This window comes from Hippocampus bargibanti, linkage group LG14, assembly GCF_051943395.1.
Source record: "Hippocampus bargibanti isolate YZ-2025 linkage group LG14, ASM5194339v1, whole genome shotgun sequence".
Classification (NCBI taxonomy): domain Eukaryota; kingdom Metazoa; phylum Chordata; class Actinopteri; order Syngnathiformes; family Syngnathidae; genus Hippocampus; species Hippocampus bargibanti.
Window position 1 is genome coordinate 760,017 of NC_142747.1, and position 17,141 is coordinate 777,157.

Below are 17,141 nucleotides of genomic sequence, written 5' to 3' on the forward strand. Positions count from 1 at the left end.
CGGTGTGTGTGTGTGTGTGTGTGTGCGCTCGCACGCTTGTGTGATTTACATAACGATGAATAATCAAAGAATGCTAAATAATCTTCAAATAATGTAATGTTGGCGGACTTAAAATCGCTGCGCAACACACTTTATTTTGGATTGGTCTTATGATATAGCTTGAGATTTAATATCAGTGTCAGTGAAATAACATCTGCCCGGACGCCCGTGGCGTGCAACTTTTACGTCGGGCGTACAACATAAAGAACGTCTCCGCCCTGGTAGGCGACAACTTTTTCAAGGAAAAAAAAAAACATGATGATTTTTTTTTCTAATCAAATGTTTGCTTTATTCCGATTTTGAAATCTTCATTCGGTTTGAAAATTTTGGAATTTCGGTTCGTTTGGCAATTTTCATACTCAGTAGCCAATCAGAAGCCTGCATTGATTAACTTCGTGCTTCCGGGTGCATTTGCATATCATTTTCCAAGGTAGACGCACAGAGAACACAAGCCAAAACCCCAGAAGAAAGATTCAAAAGAAGCGAACAAAATCTATGATGGGACAAAACGTAAATTAAAACATTAAAAGAAAGCATGGTGGAAAGAGGAGTTGACGTGGCTTGTAGCAGACGACGCAACGCAAACATTGCATTGTGAAACATGATGAACAGTGTATGGACAAACGACAAATAGAGCAAAATCACCAGCAAGGGATATTTACAATAAATTAAGCAAGGGAGCATTTGTGGTAGGAACATCAATTACTTAATTTTAAAGCGTTGTTCTGTTATATATTCTGATTATCAATCCTTAATACAGTAAAGTCTCGTTATATCGATATTCTCGGGAGTCGGAAAAAATATCGATATAACCGGACTATCGATATATCCGACCCTGCGGCATGTAAATTTTCTCCTTGCGTTCATAGAAATAGAATCGTAATAAGCAGTGCTATCGATATAACGAGACTTTACTGTACTTTGCAACAATATTTTTTTTTTTTGCGATTAGTCGTCTTATTGTGTTTCAAGTTGTAAAAAATGGGGCAGGCGACTTTTCAGAGTTGTCTGCCCTGGTGTCCGCTAACTTTTTCGGACACTGTTTAATATCAATAACTGTTAAGGTGTGCAAAGGTCAGCAGCATGTCAGACAGAAAAAAACACATTTTTTTTTAGCAAACCAAACCAAATCTTTTTGAGCATTACCTGTTTGTTCGTTCCTCTGAGAATGTGTGCGCGGGCTCCTTCACAGGCTGTCCTCATCGCCTCCATTGAAGGAGTCCCCAACAAGTCAGTGATCAAGTCCAGCTATTGACAGCGCGTGAAAACAAGGGCCAAATCTAAATTTTAAATAGCTGTCCCTGGCTCAAACCATAAGTTATCTGATGAATTTCCTCGAAATGGTTTTGTACAGAATCTAGAAAAGTTGATTCTTTCTTCACGGTGAGGTATGAGATTTTTTCCCCATTGTTGACCCAGAGCAGCTAAAGCTTCTATAGTCCTTTTGAGATATTCGCATCCATTGCTAAAACAATATTTTTCAAGCATTTCTGAGCCCAATGGAAACATTTGTCCTTGTGAGAATTGGTTACAGGTGGCCAAAATACAGCTTCATGCACGTAACTGTAGGGTTACTGTGACCCTTTATCAATTGTTCATTCACGACTCACACAAAGATTCCTTCAGAAGCTTTGATCAAAAAAAATATAATAATTGTTTTCACTGAGACACACAGAACATTTGTAACTATCCAAGTACCTTGGTTGATTGGTCAAATGGGAGAAGCCTCTGCAATTGTACATCTAAGTACAATTTTGAATGCACAGGTGTATTCAGAATAACATGTATATTCAGTTCCACTGTTTACCTGCTGGATGGGACTCTGGGCTTGAAACAGAATTCTTCGCCCCAACAGCTCAGCAAAGATACACCCAACAGACCAGATATCAATGGAGTTGGAGTAGTGGCGGCTCCCCATTAGGATCTCTGGTGCTCGGTAGTATTGCGTCACCACTTCCTGAGTCATGTGCCGCGACTCATCAGTCTCTTCCACTCGTGCCAGTCCAAAATCACAAATCTGAAACAGAATAATTCAAATGTTCTATTTGATTATTTTTGCTGTTGACTGAAAACATTTGGATTTCAAACAATACAACAAATTCCAGGTATTCACATTTGATTCTTATACTCAGGCTGAGGTAATTGTTTGTAAAGAGTAAAAGTAGCACAACGGAAACGAAATACAAAAGACATTTAGTTGCAAGAGGCTCCTGCTGCGGCCTTCCTTGTGGATTCTGCATGTTCTCCAGAGCCTGCATGTGTTTCCTCCCACTTTCCCAAAATATGCATGACAGGTCGATGGAACACTCAAAATTGTCCCATCGTGTCTTTAAATGCAAATAGTTGTTCATCTATGCGTGGCCTGCAATTGGGTGGCAACCAGTTCAGACTGCACCCTGCCCAATGTCTGAGGAAAACTGGCTCATATATACTTCTGGGCAAATTCCAGCCTGGCCTACCATTTCTTGGCAATATTCAGCGTGCCCCAAAACAAACAAGAAGCATAAAATGTGGTCATGTCAATGGATCACATCCTAAGGTTGACGCAGAAGAAAGCACAGTACAGGTATCTAGAAATAAAACCTGAACGATTGATTTCCAACATAAAATGTCAATGTCAAACTCAAATCATCTCAGTGTGGGAAAAAAACAGAACTGGCCTGACCGTGCCTCGTCTGTTATATGATTGTGTCGCATTGCCACACACCTTCAGTACACAGTTGCTGTTGACCAAGAGGTTGCCAGGTTTAATATCTCGGTGAAGAATGCCAGCCGAATGAAGGTACTTCAGTCCTGGTGATAATTTAACACAAGCATGGCAATCAAATTACATTCAATGTATAGTCATTAAAAGAAGCCACATAACATGCTGACCCCCGCCCACTCCAAAAGTTAACATTAATAGCACCGACAACAGCAACCACCAAAAACATGAATGGAGAATTTTTACCTCGTAGAATCTGATAGAGAAACACCTTGGCGTGGTCTGAGCTCAGGGGCTGTGGTGACACAATGATCTTATGGAGGTCACTTTGCATCAGTTCAGTCACTACATATCTGGCCAATGGGAAGTTGAGTCAAAATAAACGCAAACGCTGTGAAATATTGATCAACATTTACACCCTTGTGCAAATTAATTGCACCGCCGTGTTATTTTGGCATAAAATTGATTGTTTACATTTTTTGACAACTCAAATTATTAAAATGTCCATTTTAGTAAGAAGTATGTCCGCCCTTTATCACCTCAGCGATGCGTTTTGGCATGGAATACACCAGATTTTGACAGTTGTTGATGATGGAAGTGTCCCTGTACCAGGTCTTGCTTATAGCACAAATTAGGGCTTTCATTGTTGTGCAATCTTTCTCACGCAGACGAATCTTGAGGATGGACCATAAATTCTCAATCGGGTTCAAGTCCGGTGAATTGCCAGGCCAACCCATCACAGTAATGTCCTTCTGTGCAAAGAAATCCTTCATCTTCTTAAACGTGTGACACGGTGCCAGATCCGGCTGGAACACACCTGTGTCAAAACATCTTTTTTTCTTCACTGGCAAAACTGGTCAATCGTGGGTTCTTTTTGCTGTCGCGTACCAGCGTTTTGTCATCTCGTGGGGTCGTCTTCCGTTTCCTGCCGCACCGTCCATGTCTTTTTGATCCCGTCTCCTCTTTCCTTTTGAGTATCCGGCTGACTGTGGTGTGGCTGAGACCAAAGATTTTGGTGATTTTTCGATTCGATTTGTTGGTGTGTTCCTTTAGCGTTATAATTGCAGCACATTTCCGTGGTGTTGTATCCATCTCTTTGAAGAGGAACTGATTTACAAGCCAAAAACATGATAATCCCTCAATTATCAAATCAGAGGCACGGCAAACAACTAATTCTGGAATGTGGTTGGTCAAGTATATCAGACAGACTCCATCCCTATCGTTGTTCTAAGCTTTAGAACAGGGGTCTCAAACTCAATTTACCCGGGGGCCGCCGGAGGCTGGGTCTGGGTGAGGCTGGGCCGCATCATGATTTCCACAAGAAAAGCATAGATAAAACATTCTAATGTTCTCAAAATCTTTATTTTTAACACACAAAAAATGAAAAAAAAAAAACCGAAACAAATAAATGAAAAAATGAATACAAAATAAATTAACCACTAATAAATAAATAAAATAATTATAATGATCATAAGGCAGATACAGACGACTGAGAAAACCACAGGAAAACTATAATTATTTTAATAAAGTTTCAAATGTCTGTATTAACAGTTCTTTAACCTTTACCTTTCTTAACAAATAAAATATTGAACATGAACTGTCCTAAACATGGCTTCTCTTGCCTACTTGTTCAGCTTCACACACAAGTTTCATTCGTATCAATCATGCGGAGCGCACTAACATTAATCTTTCATATCAAGGCGGGCCGCAAAATATTCTTTTGGGGGTCGCAGTTGGCCCACGGGCCGCGAGTTTGAGACCTCTGCTTTAGACCGATTTAAACCAGCAAAGAGTCAAGATCACAGGGTGGTGCAATTAATTTGCACAAGTTCATTCTTGGAGCCATCTGTTAACCTTGATACACTGCTTACTGGAGACTTTCTGGAGACAGACTGATAAAAGCTAGGAATTGTTTTGGAAGAATGACTCCTCCGTGTCGCGCCATAGTCTTGATACAGCCCTTCTGATGAAATAAATATGTTGTGTGTCCATGATGTGGACACACTGATGATCATGCAGCCTATGTCTATAAATTATCGGTGTCTGGAATATTCTGCAAATAAATCCTTTGAAGGTACTGTTCATCCAGCCTTTATTTGGATAATCAAAATCCTCATCATCCGATATTAACGAACACGTGGAAAGAAGGCCACGCTCCTCCAACAAGAGCCACTCTTGATTTGGGTTCCTGTTGAGAATTGGGACAGCCAGTGACATACAGTGCATTGCAAAAGTATTCGGCCCCGTTGAATCTTGCCACATTTCAGGCTTCAACATAAATATATTAAATTTATTTATGTTTGTAAAGAATGAACAAGTGGGACATAATCGTGAAGTGTAACAACATTTATTAGATCATCTAAACTTTTTTTAACAAATAACTGAAAAGCGGGGCGTGCAATATTATTCGGCCCCCTTGCTTTAACACTTTGTAGCAGCACCTTTTGCTCCAATTACAGCTGCAATTCGCTTGGGGTATGTTTCTATCAGTTTTACACATCGAGACTGACATTCTTGCCTATTCTTCCTTGCAAAACAGCTCGAGCTCCGTGAGGTTGGATGGAGTGTTTGTGAACAGCAGTTTTCAGATTCTCAATTGGATTCAGGTCTGGACTTTGACTTGGCCATTCTAACACCTGGATACGTTTATTTTTGAACCATTCCAGTCTAGATTTGGCTTTATGTTTTGGATCATTGTCCTGTTGGAAGATAAATCTCCGTCCCAGTCTCAGGTCTTGTGCAAATACCAACAGGTTTTCTTCCAGAATGTTCCTGTATATGGCTCCATCCATCTTCCTGTCAATTTTAACCATCTTCCCTGTCCCTGCTGAAGAAAAGCAGGCCCAAACCATGATGCTGCCACCACCTTGTTTGACAGTGGGGATGGTGTGTTCAGGGTGATGAGCTGTGTTGCTTTTACGCCAAACATATCGTTTTGCATTGTGGCCAAAAAGTTCAATTTTGGTTTCATCTGACCAGAGCACCTTCTTCCAAGTTTGGTGTGTCTCCCGGGTGGCTTGTGGCAAACTTTAAACGAGAGTTTTGATGGATATCTTTGAGAAATGGATTTCTTCTTGCCACTCTTTCATAAAGGCCAGATGTGTGCAGTGTACGACTGATTGTTGTCCTATATACAGACCTCCCACCTCAGCTGTAGCTCTCTACAGTTAATCCAGAGTTATCATGGGCCTCTTGGCTGCATCTCTGATCAGTTTTCTCCTTGTTTGAGAAGAAAGTTTGGAGGGACGGCCGGGTCTTGGTAGATTTGCTGTGGTCTGATACACCTTCCATTTCAATATGATGGCTTGCACAGTGCTCCTTCAGATGTTTAAAGCTTGGGAAATTGTTTTGTATTCAAATCCGGCTTCAAACTTCTCCACAACAGTATCTGGGACCTGCTTGGTGTGTTCCTTGGTTTTCACGATGCTCTCTGCACTTCAAACAGAACCCTGAGACTATCACAGAGCAGGTGCATTTATAGCGAGACTTGGTTACACATAGGTAGATTCTATTTATCATCATCAGTCAGTTCGGAGAACATTGGATCATTCAGAGATCCTCACTGGACTTCTGGAGTGATTTTGCTGCACTGAAAGTAAAGGGGCCGAATAATATTGTAAATGTTGTTGTACTTCACGATTTTGTCCCACTTGTTGATTGTTGACAAAAAAATTACATTTCATATATTTATGTTTGAAGACTGTAATGTGGCAAAAGGTTGCAAGTTTCAAGGGGGCCGAATACTTTTGCAAGGCACTGTATTTAATCAAAAGATATCGCATCTCAATTCAGGTATGTATGGGAAGGCAGTCTTTCCTCCCCCTTAAAATGGAGAAGCTGGCAGTAGACTAGCGCGTGTGTGCGTATGTGTGTGTGTGTGTCTGAGTATGTATCTATATTAAAAACAAATTCTCGTCTCACCCCTTGGGTGGGTGTCCGTCCCCCATTTTAGCTCGGGTCCTCTACCAGAGGCCAGGAAGCTTGAGCATTCTGCGCAGTAGCCGTGCTGTTCCCAGCACTGCACTTTTCTGGACTGAGAGATCCAATGTTGTTCCCAGGATCTGTTGCAACCAATCATCTAATTTGGGGGTCACTGCCCTGAGTGCTCCGACCACCAAAGGCACGACTGTCACCTTTACCTTCCAGGCCCACCTCCAGCTCCTCTTTGAGACCTTTGTATTTCTCTAGTTTCTCGTGTTCCTACTTTCTGATGTTTCAATCACTCGGGACTGTTACATGCACTACAACGGCTTTCCTCCGCTCTTTATCTATGATCACAATATCTGGTTGGTTTACCATTCCCATCTTGTCAGTCTGGATCTGGAAGTCTCATGGGATGTTTGATCGGTCATTCTCTACCATCTTTGGAGGTGTTTCCCATTTTGACCTTGGGGTTTCCAGTCCATATTCCCCACAGATTGGATTGGATTTGCCTTTATTAGTCTCGCAGTGGAGAAATTTACATTTCACAGCAGCAAAGTTATGAAAGAAATGAAAGTAGAAAAGCAAAACACAGGAGCTGCTGGAAAGGCAGCCACTCTCGCGGCGCCGTCTTGAAGTCAAAAGAACAAAAAAAAAACTAAATAACAAATAATATGACACCACAAAGACACAGAGAGACATTCATTGTAAATTCAAATGTAAATTTCTCCACTGTGAGAATAATAAAGGCAAATCCAATCCAATCCAATCCAATCATTCTTAAGCACTTTCTGTACCCTCTTTGTTACATAAAGCAGTTCCAGATGAAAGAGGAGAGGATCAAAGCGTCTCTTCAACAGTGGATCAGGGACATCATGGTGGAACTTGCACGGCGACTACAAGCTAAATGTTGAAAGCAAACACGCAGCTGCAGCATCCATTGACGAAAAGAGATTGTCTCACATCTCCGGTCCCACATAAATCCGCTTCAATTCCAAACCGCGACAGTTCCATATACGCAGCGGCGCTCTGCGCTGACGCTCCTTCCTTCTTATCGCGGGCTCCTCAAGCCATGTATCCATCCAGCCGCAGACTCTCCAAGAGCACCGACCTTTCCGCTAAACAAAGCGGGGCTGTGAAGATGCTGCCCATTACAGGCGCCAAAAAGCACAATGGCCCCAGAGGTGTCCAGCGATGACAGACGAATGGCACCGACATTCCTCCCATTCAAAAACAGTACTGGCATATCCATGCTGCCGAAAAGGCGCAACCGCTCAGCACAGTCTCCTCCTTGATGAACGTCGTCAAAAATGCTGAAAAACAATCCGTATCCATTCTACACGACGCACAACACAAAGTGACAAAAGAAAACACAAAAACAACAACAAAAGCAAGGCTCATCAGAGCACTTGCTGACGGCTGCCTACTCGGGCGCCATCTTGGACTCCTTTTGCCAATGCCAGCCACCTCATTATGGCGCTCCATGTAAGTTTTCCCTTCCAGCCTCTTACACCCTGCAGTTTATGTGTTGGATTGTCTCAAGTGCCTCTTTGAACAACCCACACCTTGGGTCTTGTCGGGTGTGGTAGAACTGGGTCTCGCTCGCTCTGGTGTTCAGGGCCAAATCAGCCACTGCAGTTATGGTTCTGTGTTTTTTTTACATTTCAAATCTTTTAGCATCACTTCAAAGGTACCCTTGCATCGTGAAGATGTCAAGGTAGCATTGTCAATTAAGAGGTCATAATGTACACCCTGCTCACCCAATTGGATTACCTTTCTAATACAGTACTACGTAACAGCAAACTGTCTGCAGTGAGTCACGTGTGATAGATGATGAACTAAAGCAAAAGCTTAAACCTAAGGAGGATCACATCAGTTAAGTTGGACTATACACTCTTCACGCTCAGCAGGCGCAATTTAAGGTCGCCACGGTGTCATCATTAGGAGGTGTTCAAGGAAGACACTAAACACAAATCCGTTCCGGTTAGCTCAGTCGGATGTCCTTTTTAAAATTCATGTTTGAGAATCAGTCAAGACGAATGTTAAGCAGATTCCTTACTTACAGACAGTGTATTGTCGGTGTTCAAATACCTGACATGTTTCGGCGACTACTTCCGCCTTCGTCAGAGTGTCAGGTATTTGAACACCGACAATACACTGTCTGTAAGTAAGGAATCTGCTTAACATTAGTTATCAAGTAGACAGGATGAATTTAGTACAACGAACAGTCAAGACGAAGTTTATTGTAAATGTGAAGGATACATTTCTTCAAAGTAGTCAATATGTGGAGGTTGCAGAATGTCAAGAGCCGAGAGTACCTGAGGAGAGAGCAAGAACATCGTTGAGAGCACATCTGCATCACTGCTTTGCTGCATATACAGTGATTGTATCCAACAGTTACTCAGATTCTGATATTCATATTTAATCATTATGCCCTGTAAATGAATTAGAAATGTCAAAGTAATCATGTTAATCATGAATAATTAATTCCGGTTCCATTATTTGATCGCATTAATTTACAATGTACTCTACTTTTTTGTGTCTTTCTGTAGGTAAATTGCCTTTTTCTAATATCTCCTTTTATGTGCTCGAGGGGTTGAGGATGGGGAAACAACTCTCAGCCACAGCCTGTTTGCTGACGAAGCCTCTGGGATGAGAAGCGAAATGTCCGACACCTTCAAAGAAGTACAAATGACGGCTGAAGAAACCTTTTCATCGATGGATCACTCCTCCTGTACGACTGAGAGCTTACACAGACGTATAGCTGTCATTATGTTTGGGCTTATTTAGCATACGATGATTGGCTCCCATTGGAGTTGGGCAGTGGTGAGGAAAGATGTGAAAATGGAGGAGCATGTGAGAGTTCTCGGCACAATGAATGGACAATTTGTATTAAAAAACCACTCTAAAGGTATTATTGATAAAGGTTGATTGTCTAATTTGCCTAATTTGTAAGAAGTTGAACCTTACACATCAATGCAAAGCACCCAGTCGCAAGTGCAGCCGCAGTTAACTTTAGCAAGAGAGGGAACCCGAGCAAAGCTCTTAGCCAATTTGAGGAGAACACCCCGCGTACAACGTGTGAACTCAGTAGAGCTGCTTACGTCCTCTGTAGCCTATTAAAAGTGGTTGATGTTTCAGTATTTTATTTTGTCATGTTTCAGTACTTTTATTTTGTCATGATGAACAAGGTTATTTCATAAGTGCTAATTTACCGCACTGTGCTTTCAGGGTCAGTTTTATTGATTTTCTGAAGCAAGTTCCATGTACTGGTATTGACCAGAATGTTCTTACTGTTTTTGATATGTTAACCCCAGCATCTTTTGTGGACCTGGTGTTCCGATATTTGTATTTTGCAATTATTTGGAAATTAAAAAAAAACAAAACAGTGTTATTCCCCTAGGTGTATGCCCTTGATTTGGGACCGTCTCAAATACTGTACAGCACAAAGTAAATGGCTAGGACTGCATCAGTTCCATTCTCTTTAAAAACAATGAAATACTTGGTAATACCACTTTTTTGTGATGTGAATTTTTTTATCTACCTCAATGCTCAGTAATGTAATGAATTAAAAATAAAAATTGTGGTTTTCAATTACAAAAAAATACAGATAATTAATATCCAGGTTAGTTGATTTTTATTCTCTTGACAGCACTAACACAAATGTCATCAAGAACTTGTGTTGATTATGTATGTATTTTTCCCATTCTGTACTTGATGTCATGTTTTGATTAAATATGAAAGTTCTCACATTTTCATGTTTAAAGAAACATAGCATTTTCAATTCTCGAAACACCCTCTTGCAGGAAACAAGGTTTTGGAAGACATTGGGCATCTTTTTCAGGGCAACTCGCTTCCCATCTCTGGGATCTGTGACAGACCTGAGGGAAGAGTACAAATGTTATTTAGAATCCTTTTTGTGAACAGCAATCATCTATTGTCATTTAATTTCAATTGCCATATTCATAAACAGCCATAGAAACTGATGATTGAGAGCAAGGCTGGAGGATGAAAAAAAAGACCAAACATCATGGTTCTATGGGGTCACGGTATAAATAATATATGGTCTTCCACTCAAGCCATTTTATTAAGGAATGGGTCGAGGCTTTTTTTCATTCCCGGTGTTGGGAGAGGGGTCATGTAGCCCTGGTATAAAATATGGTTATTTTTTAACACCTGTCCACTGATGATTCAAACAAGATTTAAATCCAGGGATATTGAAACCGAAGCCTTGTGAGGGGCACAGTAGGTCAAAGTAAGAGCATGCCCCCAAGCCGTTTTCAAAGTATCATTCAGTAAAACCTTCTCAAATAGGATCAGTCAAGGAAAACAGATGGCACAGGAATGGAAATTCCTGGCTCTACCAAGATTGTCACTCTCCGAAGTGCCAAGATGAGTCAAAGGAAGCATGCAAACTTATCATGCAGCCATACTAGCATGTTAGGTTACTTTTTTTGGGTCATCGAACTGGTTTTCACTGCAGGGTCATGAATTTAGATGATTATAAAAGTCAAAACTAATTATATTCTACGGCGCTTATCACAGCGAGCTTCAAATGAAGAGGCAGACGATCTAGACCTTGAGCTGCCTGCCGGTCAACCACAGAGCATTAATAACGGACACACCATTTCCACTGTATCACACCTCCATTTTCAAGTGCATAAATGACAACTTCACCACACAGCTAATGTTAGCACCAAAAGCCTGAGCAATTTAGCTAGTCATAGCAAAGCTCTTTGACAAATTAAGTTCCAGGAAAACACCCAGTGGTCGAGGCATGACATTAACATAGCTGCTGTGTCATCTGTAGCCTATATTTGACGTGATTGATGTTTATTTCCGCACTTGGTATTTTGTAATAATGGATAGTGTTTTGTTTTAATTTACAGCACTGTGATTTAAAGGACAACCAACACCATTTTTTTTGTTTCCTAACTGACATCTGAAAAACGTTTTAGAGCATCTAAAATACCCATAACACGCAGGCTGATATTTTAGTCGAATGCAAAACACCAATCAAAATGACTTAAAGTGTCCCAAAACTACCTCAAAATGACCTCAGAAAGTTTCAGTTTCAGAAGGTCCCGCCCCCTTGTTCGTGACATCACGCCAGGACGTCTTGCCTTGCTCGAGAATCAAAACAATGGCTTCAGATTCGGAGAAGATGCTTTCTTGTTACTCATCCAGTTATGAATATGATTCAAATAGTTCTGAAGAGGAAAGCATAAATGTTTGACATCCATTCAAGAAGTCCTTCCGTTTCATTTCGAGGCGCCTGGACTGCGATGTAGCGCCCAGAAAATGCATAAAATGGTGCCCAAGCTCCGTTGGAAATGGGCTGATTTGTCTGCTGGGAATTTGTGTCCACTTCTGTCTGGTGTTACCGCAATTGGTAGTTTTGGTGCAACACACAACGATTCACCATGGCGTTATTCATGTGTTTACCTTCTAATTTCGGCATCAACACGAAGTTTTCAGACAAAACAGAGTAACCAAAATGCATTGTGTGTCGCTTTATCAGCCAGGGGCGTTCCAGACATGACGTCAGGCATCGTTATCAACTCGAAAACAAGACCTCCTGAATGTTCAGCGCGAGTTTTAAAAAGTAAAATATAGCTATATGCCATGGAATCTTTGTAAAATACTCTCAGAAGAAGTCATTTGAAGTGACTTTACAAATTATGGACACAACTTGTCCGGGGCGTCGGTTGTCTTTTAAGGGTCTGTTTTGATAATTTTTTTAATTACCGAAAGCAAGTTCAGCGTTGAGTACTTGCTCAGAAAAGTGTTATGACCGCTTTTGAGAGCTTAACATCAATACATTTTAAGGACCTAATGTTCTATTTTATTTTGTAATTCTTTGGAGATTTACAAATCCAAGAAACTTTGTCAGCAAACTGGCGAATTTTCTTGGATAAGAAGCGAAACGTCCGACACCTTCAAAGAAGTACAGATGACGGCTGAAGAAACCTTTTCATCGGTTAAAACAGATAGTAATTAGATCAATTAACTACAGAGCACAATTCTTTTTTTTTTTAAATCACGTGACAGTACTAAATGAAACGACCAAGTAATGTTTTGTTAAAATACAAGGTATGGCACCAAATATCAAAAATTATATTTTAAAGATATTTTCTCTTAAATATTGAAATAAAAAAAAAATATAACATCGACAGAGGAATCTGCTGGTGCTGAACTGTGAATTTGTGGGGGACGAGTTCAGTTGTCTAACTTCTAGAAACATTTGTAGCATTTTAGTTATTGTGACATTTAATCGGTGTAATTTTTGATAGTGGAACAACTTAATACCATAGTTTGTGATGCCTACTGAAAAGACAACCGACACCACTTTTTTGTTTCCTAACTGACATCAGAAAAATATTTTACAGCATCTAAAATACCCAAAACACGCAGGATATTTTTAGTCAAATGCAAAACACCAATCAAAATGACTTAAAGTGTCCCAAAACTACTTCAAATTGAACCCGGAAGTGGCAAGTTTCAGAATGTCCCGCCCCCTTGTTCGTGGTGTCACGCCAAGACGTCTTGCCTTGCTCGAGAATCAAAACAATGGCTTCAGATTCGGAGAAGATACTTTCTTGTTACTCATCCAGTTATGAATACGATTCAAATAGCTCTGAAGAGGAAAGCATAAATGTTTGCAATTGATTAAAGAAGTCTTTCCGGGTCATTTTGAGGCGTCCGGACTGATATGTAGCACCCAGAACATGCAGAAGATGGCGCCCAAGCTCCATTGCAAATAGGCCGATTTGTCTGCTGGGAATTTGTGTCAGCGAATATTAAATAGTTGTCTTGGTGCAACACACAACGATTTACCATCACGTTATTTCATGTGTTTTCCTTCTAATTTCACCATCAACACGGATCAACACGAAGTTTTCAGACCAAACAAAGTACCGCAAAATGCATTGTGTGTCCTTTTTTGGTCAGGGGCGGTCCTTCCGTGATGTGACGTCAGGAATCGTCACCAACTCAAAAACAAGACTTCCTGAATATTCAGCGCGAGTCTTAAAACGTAAAATATAGCTATATGCCGTGGAATGTTTTTAAAATACAGTAAAGTCTCATTATATCGCTTTCGGTTATATCGATAGGACTGCTTATTACGATACTATTTCTATGAACGCAAGGAGAAAATTTACATGCCGCAGGATCGGATATATCGATAGTCCGGTTATATCGATATTTTTTCCGACTCCCGAAATATCGATATTACGAGACTTGACTGTACTCTCAGAAGAAGTCATTTAAAGCGATTTTTACAAATTATGGACACAACTTGTCCGGAGGCGTTGGTTGTCCTTTAATGAAGCTCTCTGGGAATCCATCCATCCATTTTCCGTACCGCTTATTCCTCATGAGGGTCACGGGGGTTGCTGGAGCCTATCCCAGCCATCTTCGGGCACTAGGTGGGGGACACCCTGAATCGGTTGCCAGCCAATCGCAGGGCAGACAAAGACATACAACAGTCACTGTCACAATCACACCTAGGGACAATTTGGAGAGTTCAATCTGCCTGCCATGCATGTTTTTGGAATGTGGGAGGAAACCGGAGGACCCGGAGAAAACCCACGCGGGTCCGGAGAGAACATGCAAACTCCACACAGGGAGGCCAGAGCGGGACGCGAACCGGCGACCTCCGCACTGTGAAGCTGGTGTGCTAACCACTCTCTGGGAATGTCTGCCAATAAATTGACTGACATCAAAGCAGTTCTTTTCAAGGTGGTGTCTAAAGAGTTCTGTTTTTTTTTTGTTTTTCTTTTGTTTTGTCATTTGGTGTTTGTTGGGCTTCATGTGGACCCGCTGTGGAATGCTTTCAGGGTTTTGGCCATGACATTGGAGAAGAATCTCTTATATGGTTGCGCCTTCTTGGCAGCATATGTGTATCTGCACCAATTTTGATGAGGGGGAATGTCAGCCCTTTTTGATTGTTGACGCTTGACAGCCCTAGGGCGCTTGTGTTTTTTGTTTGTTTGTTTGTTTGTTTGCTTTTTGTTTTTGCCTGGAATGGGCTGGATTTGTCAAAGCTCCACTTTATTCAGCAGCACTGTTGGACAGTTTGAGTTGATGCAACTGAATGGATGACTGCTCAAGCTGAGGATGAGGAGGGGTGCGTCGGCGTGGAGGGTGGATGCCTCTTTGGAACGGTCTGGGTTTGGAATTGAAATGGATTTACATGGGATAGGAGAAGTGAACCAATTTATTTTTTTCGTCAATGGATGCAACAGCTTGTGTTCTTTCAACCTCAGCTAGTAGCTGACGTATGGGACATGATGCACATTTTGAGCATGACATCTCGAAGTCACTGGTGAAAGGACTCTTTGATTCTCTCTTTGATGTGTGTTGTGTCATATACCCGTATTTTGTTAATTTATGTTCACTGTTCTGTAAGATGCTTTGTTACAATTGCATCTGTTGTGAAAGTGCTATATAAATAAAGATGTATTGGATTGGATCAAAGGGTACTTACCAGACAACCCCAAACGCACCATACCCAATAGGCCTGTCAGGCTCTATATCAAGCTGCTGCTGCAGGTGGCGTGTGTGCTGCTGCTGATGGTGGTGATGATGGTGAGCTTTGACAGCGGTGGCTTGAACTTGGGCTGGAGCCACAGCCACAGCCGCCGCAGGCCCTGGAGCCTGTCCAGGGGCCGGAGAAGGGAAGTAAGGTTGCTGCTGACCAGGGTTGAGCATCACAGCGGCAGCGGCGGCCGCAGCAGTGGAGGTGTGCTGTTGGATGGTGTGAACGGCAGCGGCAGAGCCCGGGTGCTGCAAGTGATGCTGGCCCACGTGGTGGTGGTGGTGGTGATGCATATGTGGAGGCGGGAGATGCTGCAGCTGGTGGTGGTGGTGAGGGTGATGTGCAGCCACGGCCGAGGAGCCACCATTATATGCAGCCATCATTTTCATAACATTTGAAGTTTTTGTGCCACAAAGAGTCATTCGCTAATCAAAGTTGAAATGATGAGAATGGCTACCAGGCCTCGACAATACAATCCATCCAATTTATCGTAAACACAGCACAACTGGGGGTTTAGATTCTATGACTGTCTCTTTATCCACAGGAATTCCTGCCATTCTGATTCAAGAATAATTTGGCAGAGGGAATAACGGAAATGTGAAAATATGAATACATACGGATCTTACTTGGAGACCTAAAAGCTCCGGGATGTAATCCCAGTAAGGTAAAACATAACTGAAAACAACCCGCCCACCCCTCAATACATAAAAACAGGAGCCTTAAATGTCCCACATGATCATGTTGGCACCGCCTCGCTTCCGATTGAACTCTGCTTCCTTCCGGTGTGGTATGATGTTTGTCACATGGCAAAACGAGCTCTCATCTCTTTTAAGTGTCCAAGTTTCCTGGACCATGTGGTCCAGCAATGCTGTCGTTCCTGCCACCACTTCGCCAGGCTGTGTGGAAATCGCATCTATTATTCCATATTAAAGCCTCCCTCTTCGCGGAAGTCAGTGCAGGCCCAATACCTACTCGGTAAACAGTGGTAATCTCCGAGACCTAATTATCGCCGCTGATCCGGTACAGAAGAAGTCCTCACCCAGGCCCCAATAAGACAGACAGACAGGCAGGCAGACAGACAGACAGGCCCAGGCCTTGTGACCCACCTCACTCACATATTACACAGACTACTTACTGAACTGGGCGCATTCTCAGACATCCTCCACATTTTGACAGCGAACACGCATCGAACACACGCCAAAATAGCAGGAGAGATATCCTCGCAGACGGTCTGACTGGCAATTTACTTTCCCCATCGACAGTCTTTGGCTTTTCTAACACACACACGATGTCCACTTGGGCTTGACAAAGTTCACCCAGAACCACTGGGTGGTGTTGAGAAAAAGTAGAATCCTTTAAAGCGCTTCCACGGAGACTCTTGTGACTGAAAAAAAGACAGCGGCACTGAGTTGATAGCTCAGTGTTAGCTCCTGGGTGTCGGTGTCTCCAAATCAAAACACGCATCCCCCCGTTCTTTCGAGAACGTATCGCGGAGTCCTGTTGTCATCAATGGAATGCAAAGGCAACGCGAGAGAACTACACTTTTAGCCACGGCGAGTACCTGTCACCGGCTTTTCTACACAGACCGATATAATGATGATGAACATTTGATCCAACATGGTGAACCAAACCTCGGGAACTGGACAGTGAGATTATGGTGTATGTGGCCAACCAATCGGTGACGGCGGAGTCGTGATGTAGCCGTAATCTGTTTGATTGACACCAAAGACAGCCAACAGCAGTAATGGTTACTACTTTGTAACGTCCCCTTGAAGCAATGACGGTTGAGAAAGACGAGACGGTTTTCGAGACGACGACCGTATCACTGACTAAATTAAGAGTCACGGGTTTTATACGTCAGTCAAACCTCTTTGATATAATATTGACAGCCATGAATGTCGAATTTATTTGCTCACAACAATATTTTTAAATAGA

The 17,141-nt window shown here is 42.0% G+C and overlaps 1 protein-coding gene across 1 annotated transcript in view; it reads right to left on the reverse strand.

Annotated features, from left to right (window-relative positions):
* nlk2 (nemo-like kinase, type 2) overlaps window positions 1-16,857 on the reverse strand; it is a 29,311-nt gene extending 12,454 nt beyond the window's left edge. Inside the window, exons 1-8 of the mRNA XM_089014633.1 lie at window positions 16,179-16,857; window positions 15,156-16,102; window positions 10,416-10,545; window positions 8,927-8,982; window positions 2,990-3,096; window positions 2,747-2,832; window positions 1,847-2,056; window positions 1,186-1,287 (exon numbers count right to left, since the gene is read on the reverse strand). Of these exons, the coding sequence (XP_088870759.1) occupies window positions 1,186-1,287; window positions 1,847-2,056; window positions 2,747-2,832; window positions 2,990-3,096; window positions 8,927-8,982; window positions 10,416-10,545; window positions 15,156-15,628 (1,164 nt within the window). The 5' untranslated portion in view covers window positions 15,629-16,102; window positions 16,179-16,857. The remainder of the gene's footprint in view (window positions 1-1,185; window positions 1,288-1,846; window positions 2,057-2,746; window positions 2,833-2,989; window positions 3,097-8,926; window positions 8,983-10,415; window positions 10,546-15,155; window positions 16,103-16,178) is intronic.
* Window positions 16,858-17,141: the final 284 nt, after the last annotated feature.